Source organism: Pelecanus crispus, chromosome W (genome assembly GCF_030463565.1).
Source record: "Pelecanus crispus isolate bPelCri1 chromosome W, bPelCri1.pri, whole genome shotgun sequence".
Classification (NCBI taxonomy): domain Eukaryota; kingdom Metazoa; phylum Chordata; class Aves; order Pelecaniformes; family Pelecanidae; genus Pelecanus; species Pelecanus crispus.
This window is the reverse complement of record NC_134675.1, coordinates 14,409,693-14,427,694: the sequence shown is the minus strand read 5'-3', so window position 1 is coordinate 14,427,694 and position 18,002 is coordinate 14,409,693. Positions and strand designations below refer to the sequence as shown.

Sequence of the window (18,002 nt, the reverse complement as noted above, 5' to 3'; positions counted from 1 at the left end):
CAAACTATTCCTGATACGAGCCAGGATGCTGTTGGCCTTCTTGGCCACCTGGGCACACTGCTGGCTCATATTCAGCCAGTTGTCGACCAGCACCCCCAGGTCCTTTTCTGCCAGGCAGCTTTCCAGCCACTCTTCCCCAAGCCTGTAGAGTTGCATGGGGTTGTTGTGCCCGAAGTGCAGGACCCAGCACTTGGCCTTGTTGAACCTCATACAGTTGGCTTCGGCCCATCAATTCAGCTCATCCAGATCCCTCTGCAGTGCCTTCCTATCCTCAAGCATATCAACACTCCCACCCAGTTTGTTGTCATCTGCAAACTTACTGAGGGCACACTCAATCCCCTCATCCAGATCATTGATAAAGATATTAAACAGAACTGGCTCCAATACTGAACCCTGGGGAACACTGCTCGTGACTGGCCGCCAACTGGATTTTACTCCATTCACAACTCTTTGGGCCCAGCCATCCAGCCAGTTTTTTACCCAGCGAAGAGTATGCCCGTCCAAGCCATGAGCAGCCAGTTTCTCCAGGAGAATTCTGTGGGGAACAGTGTCAAAGGCTTTACTAAAGTCCAGGTAAACAACATCCACAGCCTTTCCCTCATCCACTAAATGGGTCATCTTGTCATAGAAGATCAGTTTAGTCAAGAATGACCTGCCTTTCATAAACCCATGCTGACTGGGCCTGATCACCTGGTTGTCCCATATGTGCTGTGTGATGGCACTCAAGATGATCTGCTCCATAAACTTCCCTGGCACCGAGGTCAGACTGACAGGCCTGTAGTTCCTCGGATCCTCCTTCCAGCCTTTCTTGTAGATGGATGTCACATTTGCTAACCTCCAGTCAACTGGGACCTCCCTGGTTAGCCAGGACTGCTAATAAATTATTGAAAGCAGCTTGGTGAGCACTTCCGCCAGCTCCCTCAGTACTCTTGCGTGGATCCCATCCGGCCCCATAGACTTGTGTGTGTCTAAGTGGTGTAGGAGGTCACTAACCATTTCCCCTTGGATTATGGGGGCTTCATTCTGCTCTCCATCCCTGTCTTCCAGCTCAGGGCGCTGGGTACCCTGAGAACAACTGGTCTTGCTATTAAAGAGTGAGGCAAAGAAGGCATTAAGTACCTCAGCCTTTTCTTCATCCTTGGTCACTGTGTTTCCCCCTGCATCCAATAAAGGATGGAGATTCTCCTTAGCCCTCCTTTTGTTGCTAATGTATTTATAGAAACACTTTTTATTGTCTTTTACGGCAGTAGCCAGATTAAGTTCTAGTTGGGCTTTGGCCCTTCTAATTTTCTCCCTGCATAGCCTCACGACATCCTTGCAGTCCTCCTGAGTTGCCTGCCCCTTCTTCCAAAGATCATAAAATCTCCTTTTTTTTTTTCCTGAGTTCCAGCCAAAGCTCTCTGTTCAGCCAGGCCAGTCTTCTTCCCTGCTGGCTTGTCTTTCAGCACATGGGAACAGCCTGCTCCTGCACCTTTAAGACTTCCTTCTTGAAGAACGTCCAGCCTTCCTGGACTCCTTTGCCCTTCAGGACTGCCTCTCAAGGGACTCTGTCAACCAGGCCCCTAAACAGACCAAAGTCTGCCTTCTGGAAGTCCAAGGTAGCAGTTCTGCTGACCCCCCTCCTTCTCCAAGAATCAAAAACTCTATCATTTCATGATCGCTATGCCCAAGATGACCTCCAACCATCACATCACCAACAAGTCCTTCTCTGTTCATAAACAACAGGTCCAGCGGGGCACCTTCCCTTGTTGGCTCACTCACCAGCTGCGTCAGGAAGTTACCTTCCACACACTCCAGGAACCTCCTAGACTGTTTCCTCTCCACTGTATTGTATTTCCAGCAGTCATCTGGTAAGTTGGAGTCCCCCAGAAGAACAAGGGCTAGCGACTGTGAGACTTCTCCCAGCTGCTTATAGAATATTTCATCTGCCTCTTCATCGGTTTTGGTTGGTCTATAACAGACTCCCTCCATGATATCTGCCTTGTTGGTCTTCCCCCTGATTCTTACCCATAAACACTCAACCCTATCGTCAGCATCATCAAGATCTAGACAATCAAAACATTCCCTAACATAGAGGGCTACCCTACCACCTCTCCCTTCTGAAGAGTTTATAGCCATCCATTGCAGCACTCCAGTTGTGTGAGTCATCCCACCATGTTTCCGTGATGGCATCTATATCATAGTTTTCCTGCCGCACAATGGCTTCCAGCTCCTCCTGTTTGTTGCCCATGCCGCGTGCATTGGTGTAGATGCACTTCAGTTGGGCAATTGATCCTGCCACCTTTTTGGGGGGAGAAGCCCTAATTCCTACATGGCCATTCTTAGGCACTTTTGTGGTTTCTAACACATCCATATCCCTTGCGTCTTTGCTGCCGCATGGATTTCCATCCCCTACCTCCATTGAGATGGCAGACTGAAGGACCTCGCTAGCACACCGTCCCTCAAACATTGGCGTGCTGTCCCCAGGCTTATCTCTAGTGAGCCTGGTTTTATCCTTTTCCCCCTTTGAATCTAGTTTAAAGCTCTTTCAGTGAGCCCTGCTAACTCCTGTGCACAGATCCTTTTCCCCCTTTGAGACAGGTGTACCCTGTCTGTTGCCAGCAGACCTGGTGTCATGTAGACTGACCCATGATCAAAAAACCCCAAATTCTGCTGGTGACACCAGGCTTGGAGCCAGGTATTGATCAGCTGGCTTTTCCTGTGTCTTCCCTCATCATTCCCTGCAACTGGAAGGACAGAGGAGAACACTACTTGTGCTCCTGATCCCTTAACCAGTTGTCCCAAGGCACTAAAGTCTCTCTTGATTGCCCTCGGACTTCTTGTTGCAACTTCATTGCTGCCTACATGAAAAATCAATAATGGATAGTAGTCTGAGGGCTGTACCAGGGTAGGAAGCTTTCTCCTCACATCTTTAACCCAGGCCCCAGGGAGGCAGCAGACTTCCCTAAGTGGGTCCAGTCTGCATATTGGGCCTTCTGTTCCCCTCAGGAGAGGGTCTTCTATGACAATGACCCATCTTTTTTTCTTTATGGGAGCAGTTTTGACACAGGGTATAGGCTGACTTAACCTCAGCGACACCTCCAACCTAGATGAACCCTCGTCCTCGTCATTGTTCAGTTCCACTTGCAGAGCCTCATACCTATTAGGCAAGGGCACCTGGGAAGGTGGGGCAGTCACAGAGGAGACACACCTGCTGCACCGAGCAGGAGCTTGTCACCATTGCTCCCTATCCCTTAAGTCATCATGTTCAGCCAGGCGGAGAGAGGATAGGGAATCCTTCGTATCACATGACCCATCTGGCTGACAAGCCTGTCTCAGGGAAAGTAGGGTGCTGTTCCAGTAATCTATCTCTTTCTCACACTCCCTGATACTCCTCAACCTACTCACCTCCTCCCAGAGTTCTGCCACTAAGCTGAGGAGTTCCTCTACCTGGGCACACCTCCCACAGGTGTCATCCCACTGCTGCCATCCGATACTGGCATAAGAGTAGGGCACACCCTGCAGCCTGACATCTGGGTGGCAGCATGTTCCCACCGCAGCTCTGTCTGGGAATCTGCATCAGTCGTGGTGGGTGCAGAGCTTAGAGAGGCCATGGCTTCCTGCCGGGTGGACACCTGCTCCTTGGTCGAGCTGGCAGAGCTTTAACGCCCTTCCTTGCAAACTGTCGAGTCACGCCGCGCCCTGTCCGCAGCGCTCCTGGTTGCCAGCGCTCCCTAAGGGCTTCTTTTATACGGTGGGGGGCTTGGCCGCTGTTGCTCCTGGTCCCGCCCAGGTCTCGTCAGCCACTGTCGCGGGAGCTGCGGGCTCCTGGCGGCTCTCTCGGCTCCCACTGAGGCTCCCCTGGTTTGGGGAAACCCCGCTGTGCACCGCGCTAAAGCGCTCCGCTGCCGATCGTGCTGGCCCCGGAGATGCTCTCTTGTAATGATACAAGTGCTGGACTACTTAAGATTATATCAGCTTTTCAATTAGAATTTCTTATTTTCATTACTATAATTCAGCAGCAAAAATGTATTCTGTGTTGAATATTGGCCCATGGTTTCTTTGAAAAAGCAACACTAAAAATGGAAGCATAAACTTGTTGCTACAAATTACACACCATTTGCAATGACTTTGTGCACAAAATTTTTTACTTCCTTCAAAGGAACTGATTGTCCTCAAAGGAAACCAGTTTTCCTCAGAATTTAATAAAATCATAGAATCATAGAATGCTTTGGGTTGGAAGGGACCTTGAGAGATCATTGAGCCCAAGCCCCCTGCAGTAAGCAGGGATTGAACCTGTGAACTTGGCGTTATTAGCACCATGCTCTAACCAACTGAGCTAACCCAGCTGGTATAGACAACAACTTCCTAAGCCAGGTAATAGACACCCCTACCCGAGGGGACGCAATACTGGATCTGATGGTCACCAATGCAACTGAGCTCATCGGTGATGTCAAGACTGGAGGCAGCTTGGGGTGCAGTGATCACGCATTGGTGGAGTTCATGCTCCTGAGGGACATGGAAAAAGCGAGGAGTACAGTCAGGACCCTAAATTTTAGGAAAGCAAGCTTCCAGCTCTTCAAGGAGTTAGTCAGAAGGACCCCCTGGGAGACGGTCCTCAGGGACAGGGGAACAGAACAGAGCTGGCAGATCTTTAAGGACACCTTCCATAGAGCACAAGAGCTCTCAGTCCCCAAGTGTAAAAAATCATGCAAGGAAGGGAAGAGACCAGCATGGCTGAGTCGAGACCTGCTGGTCAAACTAAAGAGCAAGAGGGAACTGCACAGGCAGTGGAAGCAGGGACAGGTGTCCTGGGGGGAATACAGGGAAACAGCCCGGTTGTGTAGGGAGGAGGTCAGGAAGGCCAAGGCGAGGATGGAGCTGAATTTGTCAAGGGACGTAAAGAATAACAAGAAGGGCTTCTACAGGTATATCAACCAGAAAAGGAAGGTTAAAGAAAGCGTACCCCCCTTGATGAACAAGAAAGGCGAACTTGTATCAACGGATGAGGAGAAGGCTGAGGTACTCAACAACTTTTTTGCCTCGGTCTTCACTGGCAACCTCTCTCCTCACCCCTCCCGAATCGATGGACCACAAGATGGGGACCAGGGGGGTAAAGCCCCTCCCACTGTAAGGGAAGATCAGGTTCGAGACCACCTGAGGAACCTCAATGTACAGAAGTCTATGGGACCTGATGAGATGCATCCCAGAGTCCTGAGGGAATTGGCTGATGCAGTTGCCAAGCCACTCTCCATGATATTTGAAAAGTCATGGCAGTCAGGTGAAGTCCCTGCTGACTGGAAAAAGGGAAACATTGTGCCCATTTTTAAAAAGGGAAGAAAGGAGGACCCTGGGAACTACCAACCTGTCAGCCTCACCTCTGTGCCTGGGAAGATCATGGAACAGATCCTCCTAGAAGCTATGCTCAAGCACATGGAGGACAGGGAGGTGATTCGAGACAGCAAACACGGATTCACCTAGGGCAAGTCCTGCCTGACCAACCTAGTGGCTTTCTATGAAGGAGTGACTGCATCAGTGGACAAGGGAAAAGCAATGGATGTCATCTACTTGGATTCCTGTAAAGCGTTCGACACAGTCCCCCACAACATCCTTCTCTCTAAATTGGAGAGATATGGGTTTAATGGGTGGACTGTTTGGTGGATAAGGAATTCGCTGGATGGTCGCATCCAGAGGGTCGTGGTCAATGGCTCGATGTCCACATGGAGACTGGTGACAAGTGGAGTCCCTCAGGGGTCCGTACTGGGACCGGTGCTATTTAACATCTTCATCAATGACATAGACAGTGGGATCGAGTGCACCCTCAGCAAGTTTGCAGATGGCACCAAGCTGAGTGGTGCCGTTGACATGCCAGGAGGACGAGATGTCATCCAAAGGGACCTGGACAAGCTGGAGAGGTGGGCCTGTGTGAACTTCATGAGGTTCAACAAGGCCAAGTGCAAGGTCCTCCACCTGGGACGGGGCAACCCCCGATATCAATACAGGATGGGGGATGAAGAGATTGAGAGCAGCCCTGCAGAGAAGGACTTGGGGATACTGATGGGTGAAAAGCTGGACATGAGCTGGCAATGTGCACTTGCAGCCCAGAAAGCCAACAGTATCCTGGGCTGCATCAAAAGAAGCATAGCCAGCAGGTCGAGGGAGGTGATTCTGCCTCTCTACTCTGCTCTGGTAAGACCTCACCTGGAGTACTGCGTCCAGCTCTGGGGCCCTCAGCACAAGAAGGACATGGACCTGATGGAGCGGGTCCAGAAGAGGGCCACCAAAATGATCCAAGGGCTGGAACACCTCTCCTATCAGGCCAGGCTGAGAGAGTTGGGATTGTTCAGCCTAGAGAAGAGAAGGCTGCGAGGAGACCTTATTGCGACCTTCCAGTACTTAAAGGGGGCCTACAGGAAAGATGGGGAGAATCTTTTTAACAAGGCCTGTTGTGACAGGACAAGGAGCAATGGATTTAAACTAAAGAAGAATAGATTTAGAATAGACATTAGAAAAATTTTTTACAATGAGGGTGGTCAAGCACTGGAAGAGGTTGCCCAGAGAGGTGGTAGAGGCCCCATCCCTGGCAACATTCAAGGTCAGGTTGGATGGGGCTCTGAGCAAGCTGATCTAGTTAAAGCTGTCCCTGCTCACTGCAGGGTGGTTGGGCTAGATGACCTCTAAAGGTCCCTTCCAACCCAAAGCATTCTATGATTCTATGAGCCAGCAGTGTGCCCAGGTGGCCAAGAAGGCCAACAGCATCCTGGCTTGTATCAGGAACAGTGGGGCCAGCAGGAGCAGGGAGGTGATTGTCCCCCTGTACTCGGCGCTGGTGAGGCCGCACCTGGAATACTGTGTCCAGTTTTGGGCCCCTCAATACAAGAAAGACATTGAGGTGCTGGAGCATGTCCAGAGAAGGGCAATGAAGCTGGTGAAGGGTCTGGAGCACAGGCCTTATGAGGAGCAGCTAAGGAAAATGGGGTTGTTTAGCCTAGAGAAGAGGAGGCTGAGGGGAGACCTTATCACTCTCTACAACTACCTGAAAGGAGGTTGTAGTGAGGTGGGTGTTGGTCTCTTCTCCCAAGTAGCTAGCGATAGGACGAGAGGAAATGGGCTCAAGCTGCACCAGGGGAGATTTAGATTGGATATTAGGAAAAATTTCTTCACGGAAGGAGTGGTCAAGCATTGGAACAGGCTGCCCAGAGAGGTGGTGGAGTCACCATCCCTGGAAGCGTTCAAAAAACGGGTAGACATGGCACTCTGGGACATGGTTTAGTGGGCATGGTGGTGTTGGGTTAATGGTTGGAGTGATGATCTTAGAGGTCCTTTCCAACCTTAATTATTCCTAGTTTTTACTTTCATTATAAATAACCCAGCCATCAAGCCAGGAAACATGAAATTGCTACTCTACCCTTAATTGGTTTAGTGGTGGACTTGGTAATGTTAGGTTAATGGTTGGACTGGATGATCTTAAAGGTCTTTTCCAACCTAAACGATTCTATGGTTCTATGATTCTATAATGAGCATGCTAACCCTTCCTGACCTTGGAAGGGTACTGTGAATTTCTGTGACACAGAGTTTCTAAAGCACTTTGAGATCCCTGAATAAAAGGTGCCAGATCTATCCATGTAGACAATGCAATTATCAGGCACAGTCCACATGTGTTCACAAAGGGAAAGTCCTGTTTAACTAATTTAATATCCTTCTACGATAAAGTCACCTGCCTAGTGGATGAAGGGAAGGGGGTAGATGTAGTTTTTCTGCATTTTAGTAAGGCTTTTGATGCTGTCCCTCACAGCATCCTTCTGGACAAGTTGAGATGAGCAGGTACATGGTGCGCTGGGTGAAGAACTGGCTGAAGGGTAGGGCTCAAAGGGTTGTAGTGAATGGGGCTACATCTGGCAGGCGACCAGTCACCAGCGGTGTTCCTCAGGGCTCAATTCTAGGGCCAGTTCTCTTCAATATTTTTAGCAATGATCTGGATGCAGGAGTTGAATGCACCCTTAGCAAGTTTGCTGACAATACTAAACTGGGAGGTGCTGTTGACTCTCTTGAGGGATGAGAGGCCTTGCAGAGGGATCTGGATAGATTGGAGCATTGGGCAATGATTAATAGGATGAAATTCAACAAGTCCAACTGCCAGATTCTGCACCTGGGACAGAATAATGCCAGACACAAGTATAAATTGGGAGAGGAGTGGCTGGAGAGCAGCCCTGCAGAAAGGGATCTGGGGGTGCTGGTTGACAGCAGGCTCAACAGGAGTCAGCAGCGTGCCCTGGCAGCCAAGAGGGCAAACCACATTCTGGGGTGCATTAAACACAGTATAACCAGCTGGTCAAAAGAAGTGATGATCCCGCTGTATCTAGTGTTGGTGCGGCCTCACCTTGAGTACTGTGTGCAGTTCTGGGCCCCACAATTTAAGAAGGATGTTAAGGTCCTTGAATGCATCCAGGGGAAGGCAACAAATCTGGTGAAAGGGCTGGAAGGCATGTCCTATGAGGAGTGGCTAAGGACTCTGGGTTTGTCTAGTTTGGAGAGAAGGAGGCTGAGGGGCAACCTCATTGCTCTCTACAGCTTCCTGAGGAGGGGAAGTGGAGAGGGAGATGCTGATCTCTTTTCCTTGGTATCCAGTGACAGGATGTGTGGGAATGGCTCAAAGGTGCGTCAGGGGAGGTTCAGACTTGACATTAGGAAGCATTTCTTTACCGAGAGGGTGGTCAAACACTGGAACAGGCTTTCTAGAGAGGTGGTCGATGCCCCATGCTTGTCAGTGTTTAAGAAGCATTTGAACAATGCCCTTAATAACATGCTTTAATCTTTGGTCAGCCCTGAAGCGGTCAGGCAGTTGGACTAGAGGATTGTTATAGGTCACTTCCAACTGAACTATTCTAGTCTAGTCTAGTCTAGTCTTGTCTAGTCTATTCTATGTATGGGTTGTTTGTTTTAGGGTTTTTTGGGAGGGGTGTTGTTTAAGGGGGGGGGGTCAGAATGTAACTCAGATCTTACTTTGCTTCCAGTGCCAGTGCAATGATGCCTGCAGCCATAGGTGCAGAGGCTGAGGTTCCAGTATGGCTGTCTGTGCAACGCTGCCTCAGGTCTGTGGTGATCTGGAAGAAATTGAATGTGTGAAATTTAGAACACAGTTTCAGAAATCAGAACAGGTTTCCTTTGTTCGAATGAGTCACATGTAAGTAGAGGGTATTTCCTTCTTTCATTTCAAAGGAAAAAAAAGGCTTCATCTATTCAATGATTTGAGATTTTCACATTCTACACAGAGCTTGAAGACATTCATGAACTTGGAGAATTGTTCTCTGTTGCACTGAAAATGTAAGTTAGTCTCATTTTTTTTTCATGGCATGACCAACAAAAGACTTATAAGTTGGAAAAACATGCACAGGGTTTTATAACAGCATGGTTCGAACTCTGCCCTTCTATTTGCATTTATAGAGCACTTCCCATCCAGGACTCTCAAAGTGCTTTACACATCGGAATTAATTAAACCTCACAGTGCTCCCATCATACAGACTGATTATGCCCATTGTAGAGACTACAAAACAGAGGGGTTAATTGGGTTGCATACTGGAAGTATGTGAGAGAATAGAATAGTTATGCTCATGATAAGTGCTGTGTTTAATCCATAGCCCCTTCCTTCCTGTTTTATGCAATAATTCACATGGAATTAAGTGACATCTGTAAATCCTGATGTCATCACAGATTTGGTTTAGAGATCACCTATGCTGCTGTATATTTTTATATGTGATCTAAGTGGATGTATAAAGCCATAATGTGCAATACGAACTAAAGAGACAGTCTTCTACTTAGTGTTAGGATGTTCCTATCTCATAAAGAATTTTAAGTAGATATTTTCTGTAATACAATAAAACACACACAAAAATGGATTTATTCTGAAGCTGCTTCTTGCAGGCAATATTAATCAAAAGAGATTCTAATTTATACTTTTCTTTCTGAAGAAGTTGTTCCTAGGAAGAGCAAAGGAGTAGAGACAAGAATTCACTACCACCTAACAGAAGCTCAAGCAAAATCCATGTGCATGTTAGAACACTTACTATCAGACAGCAGTCCACAGCATAGAAACTTCCAAAAAGGCGGCAGACTGAATGACCTGTGAGGCCAAACCTTATTCTCAGCACTTCAGTTGATACTTGAGATTCAGTCACTAATAGACATAAAATATCTGCCTATGAGGGGCAGAGAAGTTACTTATACAAATTCTTACCTAAATAAGAACAATTTGCTCAAAATATATTCACTAGCATCATATTTCACTTGCAAAACAGACATGCACAAAGATGCAGAACGGAGAGGATCAAAAATCACAAAAAAAGTACAGGATGTAAAAATATCTGTCTGGCTTTGAAGCTGGAAGCTATGCAAAATATGATCTAAAAACCTAGCCACATGCCATCTGAGAACAATACAAGCAATTGTAAATAGGAGGTATAGGTTTCACACATATGCATTAATATTCAGAAGTAGATATATTACATAATTCATATAAGGCTGCTGAAAGTTTTAGTGACATGTAAGGATGTGCAGGCTAACACAAAACACTTCTAAAAGAGAAGTTAACAGGACCTATGAAGTGATTGTTGAAAGCAGGTGAGAGTAAAGTGAAACAAAATGGCAGGTTCTAGAAATTGAAAAGTATGGATTTATAATGTCATGCCCTTAAATTTACCAAAGGCCAGATTCAAGAATACTGAAGTCTAGAAAGGACCTTTTTTGCTTTTTTGTCCTGGTTTTCGCTGGAATAGAGTTAATTTTCTTCCTAGTAGCTGGCATAGTGCTGTGTTTTGGATTTAGTAGGAGAAGAATGTTGATAACATGCTGATGTTTTAGTTGTTGCTAGGTAGTGCTCATGCTAGTCAAGGACTTTTCAGCTTCCCATGCTCTGCCAGGCGCACAAGAAACTGGGAGGGGGCACAGCCATAATAGTTGATCCAAACTGACCAAAGGGCTATTCCATACCATATGACGTCATGCTCAGTATATAAACTGGGGGTGTTGGCCAGGGAGCAGCGATTGCTGCTCGGGAACTGTCTGGGTATCGGTCTGCAGGTGGTGAGCAATTGCATTGTGCATCACTTGCTTTGTATATTGTTATTATTATCATTACTATTTTACTTTATTTAAATTATTAAACTGTTCTTATCTCAACCCAGGAGTATTTCTCATTCTTACTCCTCCAATTCTCTCCCCCATCCCACTGGGGTAGGGGGAGTGAGTGAGCGGCTGCGTGGTGCTTAGTTGCTGGCTGGGGCTAAACCATGACAATTATTTAATATCCTTCATATTTGCACACACGTTTTCATTAAAAAATTCTTTTATCTATTACCAACTAAAAGTTGAATCCTACAAATAAAGTGTTCATATCTTTTCTTTATCTCTCTTCTTCCCTCCTATCAATTGTTCATTAATTTAGACAATGAAAATTGTTTCAAAACGTATTTGCATGCACATCCTATAAATGCCCTGAAAATGTTAAGAGATTAAACTGCAGCAGGAACAGCCTATATGTGCAAATCCAAGTAGTAATTTTGCAGATGAAATTAAAATGGCCAAGGATTACAGGATGACACACATCCAAATAGTGATATGTAAGCTTGAGGTATCCCTTTTGGAAAAACATTGGTCAAAGCAGTAGCAGGGAATGGAAGGGAAGCTAGGAAAAAGGAAGGGCAGAAAAAGACTAACACATGTTTGTCTCTTTCACAGCCTGGTGACTTGTTCCCTGCCAAGAAGTGTTGCAGCAGGCACTTTCCTTAGATGACTGAAGGATAACAAAGCCTACAGGAGCTCAGGCTTGGAGAAGTGCCTTCATAGCAGCTTTGCCCTAAAAGACATTTTCTAAATATAGTGAAGAGCACACTGCATTCTTTATTTCTGATCCTCCAGAAGAACAACACACTTCCAGAGTGGTTTTATGTCCTGTACCTACAGATATCAAGCATAACAAAACCATGACCCTTCTTTATTCTGCAGTGTTGTCTCTCATGTTCTAAGCAGATATTGTCGAAGCAGTTAGAACTACAGCCTCTTATCTCAGCAACTATTTCAGCAGAGAATGTGTAAAAAAAAAAGTTTCCTAAGTGGAAAAACCATTTGAGCTATTTCAAAGGGAAGTTGCTGAGAGGAGCTGAGATGTTTAAGTGTAAATTACCTCAGAGATCTAAAGCATGTTTTTCAGCACTATAGATTCATTGTCAGAGAAGTCTTTTTTCTACCTTGAAAAAAAAAGAGAACAGGAACACCAACAGGCCAGCGAGTTTCAAGAAGTAAAATAATGCTACAAATTCCTGAACCACATGAGGGTAACATCATTAATCATAATAAAAGGGCACATGATACTTGACAGCACCATGAAGCTGTTATTAGTGTATGTTAGCTGTCATTCCGTATAATAGGGTGGGTAGGAGCAGTAATTTTTTAATCTTTTGTTGAGTGCAACACATTTGTATGCATCAAATACCATTATAACAATGGCTGATCTATGAAAATGGTGATGAGATTACCCATGATCAGTCCATGTAATATTTCTAGGGCCCTGAGTTATGTCCACTTCTACCACTTTTGAAAACACTAGATTTGGCTGAAGGCAATGACAGTGTATCTGGTACTGGCATAGTTTAATCAACATGAAATTAGCAGCCTAGGACACCCTGAGGAAAGTTAGATGAAAGTTATAGGAATCACTAGAATGTACTGCAATCCTTGTCATATGTGGAAGTCCAGCAGCTTTCAGAAAATGCACAGACTTATTAAAGAAAAAACTAGACACACCATAATAGTTTGTATAAGCAACTTGCTCTGAAGATTTAAGGAGATGCCATTTCTGTACAGTCATTATTAAGGTTGTTCCATCAATGTTCCCATAGTTTCATCTACTGGGAAGTTAATGACTCAGGTCAAAACCAGAATTTTCCTTAGCAGAAAACATGCTTACTCTAAACCTCGTTTCCTGCTATTTCATATTTCATGACTTGAGCCTTCTGAACTGATTGAACCATTTTTTACCTGCTGCTATAATTCCTCAAGATATGTTGATTTCTACCAATCTGTGTCCCTAAAAGTGACAAGGGTTTAACAAAAATCTACTGTTCCTTACTGCATCCTGTATTTACTCAAAATTGAAGGTGCCATGTTGTATCTTGATACTCTGTGTTTTAAGAACTGAAAGGTTCTGTTTTTTTGTTTTTGTTTCAAGTTCTGCTTAAAGCAGAAGCTGGTCAGCAAGGCAGAAACATATCTTAAAAGAGAAAGAAATTCAGCAGATGACGTGACATTGTTTTATGAAGAAAAGAAATAGGAGAAACAATAAGTACAGAGGTTATTTATAGAAGATGAGTAGTGTACTAGGTTTATAAATTATATCCGTGAGGGATTATCATATGTAAATTCATTAGGGATTTAAGAAATTATCTGAAAAAGGAAGTCAAAGAAAAGATGATGCATTTGTGTAACATTTGATAAATTCAAGGCCCATATAGATAGCTATAGCTAAGGTGGTGCTTAACTTTTTCTAGCTGTATGGTCCTGAGTGGCAAAATGATCTTCCAGCATTTTTCTATAGCATTCAAAATAGCAGAGAAGAGAAGAATAGGAAAAAATACCTTCACAACTGTACGCCATTGGCTATTACTGCTACACTCACTCTGTTCTGAAAGATTACCTCCATAAAGTACATTTTTATGGTCTTTACCTAGCCTTCATTTCCCTTTGTCTCTGAGTGTGAGTTTCTATACCTGTGTCTGCACTTTGCAGCTGCTCTTGAAAACACCTAAAAATAATTCTAATTCTTTTCTCTAAGTGTGTATGTAAAAGGCATACATCCTACTGCATCTATGAAATTTTTGTATGTTTTGGGCATGTATAATGCATCCAAAGGTTGGAAACAGTCCATAATGGGCAAGCATTTAATGTAATACAATTTAGTGCAGCATAAAGTCAAGTACATTTTGAGTATGTTACCTGAGCAACAGACTGCAGTACTCATGTAAGATGCTAACATCAGTGTTTCACTGTAACCATTAACCTAAATTGTTACAGACCAGAAGTTGTTGTCATTTACTTTAGTCCAAAGTCAGTAAAAAAACCTCCATGTGGAAAACAGAGTTGTGTAGATGAAATTATGCAATCAGATAACTATGACTGTACAAGCATGAAAAAACCCCCCAAACTAGAAAATGTCCTAATACTATATTACACCCCATACTTGTAATAAAAAATTCTAAAAGCACATAGGAATTAAAAGGGAAAAAAAGTCATAAGGCAGTTATAAAAGTGTGTGAGATTCTATTAATCCATATTGAAGCCAAAACATTATTATAGGAATTTTTACTTGTCCCTTTCTAGTCCACAAAATGAGTGTCTAACATTTGGTGACTGGTTATCCACATCATAATAAATTCTGCAAAAATTTGGACAGAAAAACAGAAAAGGAAAAAAAAAAGACATTAGAACTGGAGGAATGCAATGAACAATAAGTAGAAACTGGAGAATCTGACATTATAAAGTAGTAGCCATGCACTGTTCCTTAATATCAGATCTGTATTTCTGTATTACTACATTGCAGAATCTCATAGGACATCTGAGTTTTTTCTCATTTACATGGGAATGAATTTGTATAATTTTAATTGCTAATCCCTGTATTGGGTCTGGCTGAGATGGAGTTAACTTTCCCCATAGCAGCCCTCATAGTGCTGTGCTTTGTATTGGTAGCTAGAATGGTGTTGATAACACACCAGTGTTTTGGCTACTGCTGAGCAGTGCTCCCACAGCATCAAGGCTGTCTCTCCACACCCCCCACCCCACCCAAAGACCTGTAGGCTGGTGGTGGGCAAGAGGTTGGGAGGGGACACAGCTGGGACAGCTGACCCAAACTGACGAAAGGGATATTCCATACCATATGACGTTGTACTCAGCAATAAAACCAAGAGAAAGGGGAGGGGGGGGAAATTGTTATTAAAGTGTTTGTCTTCCTAAGCAACTGCTACGTGTACTGAGGCCCTACTTCCCAGGAAGCAGCTGGACATCACCTGCTGATGGGAAGTAGAGAATAAATCTTTTTGCATTCCTTTTTTCTTCCGCACGTGGCCTTTGCTTTTCTTTATTAAACTGCCTTTATCTTTACTCACAAGTTTTTAATATTATTTTCTCCCCCTGTCCTGCTGAGGAGGGGGAGTGAGAGTGCGGCTTGGCGGGCACCTGGTGGCCAGACAAGGTTAACCCACCACAGTCCTTTGTGGCGCCCAACGTGGGGCACAGGACAACAGCTGTTTTGAATTGAGTGTGCTATAGCTATAGTAGTTATTAAGTGGCAAGCTTCTGTGCGGGTCATGGAGTTTGCTGGCTGCAATGCTTATCTATTTTGCTGAGCTTGGGAACACGTTAATACAAACAATGGCTATGTGCTTTGCCCTGGCATTGATGCCCTTACTGTCCTGGGGGAGCTGTCTCGTGGAGAGGATGAGGGAATACATCTCCCTCTTCCTACCGGGGATTGATGTGGGTGGTTTTATTATGCAGGCTCCCGAGGTCCTTGTTCACCCTTATGTGAGCTGTTTAATACTACTAATTAACACTGTCGGCTTGTTGTCAGGTTTGTGGAATCTGGTGTCATCCTGGCATAAGAGGAGACAACTTTTGGGTGAGGTGATACTGAAACATGCCCTGAGGCGGCCTGTCCCTGGGTGGCAGGGCGTGTGGAAGGATTTTGGCAGGTACCTAGGGCGGTTATCACATCCCATAGCCTGGGATTTTACACCTAAACAGGCAAGTAATCCTGGTAGATTGACATGCCACCTGATAGTAGGGTGCCTTGCCTACCCCAATGAAAAATCAGCAGCTTCTAGCACTGTACTGGGGCCTGGCCTGTGCCTACTGAGCCACAATTCAGTACTATCAGAGGACTGTGGTTAAGGCAGGGACCCAAAACACCTCTGAGAATGCCACAATTGAGACCAGGATACAAACTACATCTCAGAACACGATAATTGAGACAGGGACGCAAACTGCATCTGAGGACACCATGGCTGAGATAGTGACTGAAACCCCAAGTACAGTAATTGCCCCAGTAGTGAAAAAGAAACAGTGGACAAGGAGGTCAATGGGTCCACATCATCGATTAGTCAGGGAGGAGGAGGAAGGGTCTGATCAGGAAGCTGGTCCTTCAGCAAAGATGGGAGGAAGGAGTAAGAGAAATCAGACAAGAGGTGGAAACTACCCAGTCCTTGACCTCAAAAGAACTTTGAGATATGTGGAAAGATTACAGCTACCAGCCAGGTGCTGCCTGGCTGCTCCCATGCTGGGATAGCGGTGCCAATAGTCAGCAACTAGAAGGTAAGGAAGCCCAACAGCTGGGATCCCTTGCTAGAAATCAGGGAACTGACAAAGGAATTGGAAAAGAGGCAGCAATTCGCAGTCTCTGGAGGCGTCTCTGTCAAGTGTGAGGGCAAGATATCCTTTCAAGGAAGATCTTGTGAATTACCAAGGAGAGCGGACTACTGCTGAGGAAGGCATCCAGTACCTGAGAGAATTAGAGATGCTGGAAGTCATCTATGGTGATCTAGACAACGATGAATTCTCCAAAGATCTGGATGATGTCCTGTGCATACAGGCCATGTGGGGGAAGGTGGTCCAAAATGCCCCAGTGTCATATTCTAACAGCTTGGCAACAATTCCTGGCTCTAAAACTTTGAAGAAAATCTCTGTCCCTCCTCATCCCCACGGGCCAGTGCCTCAGCTGTCAGGGGCACCCCACGGAGCCAGCCCCCTCCTGCTCCAGTCAGAGGGAAAAGGGAGCCCCAGCTGCATACCGCATGTCACTCTCTGGTTCTTCCTGCGTGGCCAGGGGGAGAACATGAGGAAGCGGGATGGTAAGCTGGAAGCCCGTGTAAGCGAACTGAGGGGGAAGAGACCTGCTAAGAAGGGGCCGCCTGAGAAGGCTGTCAGCTTAGTTGCTGTTGAGACACAAGAAGGCAATCAGCAATCTCCCAGACACAGAAGAAGGACTGAGATCACCTCCCTCGATCCTGGTGAGGGGACTTCTGGTCTGGCACTGAAAGGGTCAGAGAGTGAATACTCTGACCAGGAACAGGAATAGAGGGTCCCTGCCTTCGGCCAGGAGGAGGAAAAGGATGACTGGGTATACTGGACTGTGTGGATTCAATGGCCTGGAACATCAGACCCACAGGAGTATAAGGCTCTGGTGGGCATCGGTGCACAGGCTACGCTGGTGCCATCAGGGTACAAGGGGGCAGAACCCATCTGGATTTCTGGAGTGACAGGGGGATCCCAACAATTGAGTATATTGGAGACTGAGGTGAGTTTAACAGGGGACAAGTGGCAAAAGCGCCCCATCATGACCAACCCGGAGGCCCCGTGTACCTTGGCACAGGCTACCTCAGGAGAAAGTACTTCAAGGACCCAAAGGGGTATCGATGGGCTTTTGGTGTAGCCTCTATGAATACAGAGAAGATTAAACAGCTATCTACCCTGCCTGGCCTCTTGGAAGATCCCTTCATTGTGGGATTGCTGAGTTGTGAAGAACAGCAGAGTTTGTTTTCACTTGGAGGGGTGCCCAATACACTTGGAATCGACTGCTCCAGGGGTGGAAGCACAGTCCTACCATTTGTCACGGACTAATCCAGACTGCATTGGACCAGGGTGATGCCCCTGAACATCTGTAATACATCAATGACATCATTGTGTGGGGCAGAAGAATAATCCAGATTCTTCTGAAAGCTGGTTTCACCATAAAAAGAAGCAAGGTCAAGGGACCTGCACAAGAGATCCAGTTCTTGGGAGTAAAATGGCAGGATGGATGTTGTCAGGTCCCTATGGATGTGATCAATAAGAGAGCAACTATGTCTCTACCAGCTAACAAGAAAGCAGCACAAACATTCCTAGGCCTTGTAGGATTCTGGAGAATGGATACTCCAGGTGATAGTCAGCTTGTGAGCCCTCTCTATTGAGTGACCCAAAAGAAGGACTATTTTGAGTGGGGC

At 45.7% G+C, this 18,002-nt stretch overlaps 1 protein-coding gene across 1 annotated transcript in view; it reads right to left on the bottom strand.

Moving 5' to 3' along the window:
• Nucleotides 1–18,002, bottom strand: part of LOC104036601 (proprotein convertase subtilisin/kexin type 5) — a 252,794-nt gene that overhangs the window by 52,766 nt on the left and 182,026 nt on the right. Inside the window, exon 9 of the mRNA XM_075725548.1 lies at nt 8,983–9,083. Within this exon, the coding sequence (XP_075581663.1) occupies nt 8,983–9,083 (101 nt within the window). The remainder of the gene's footprint in view (nt 1–8,982; nt 9,084–18,002) is intronic.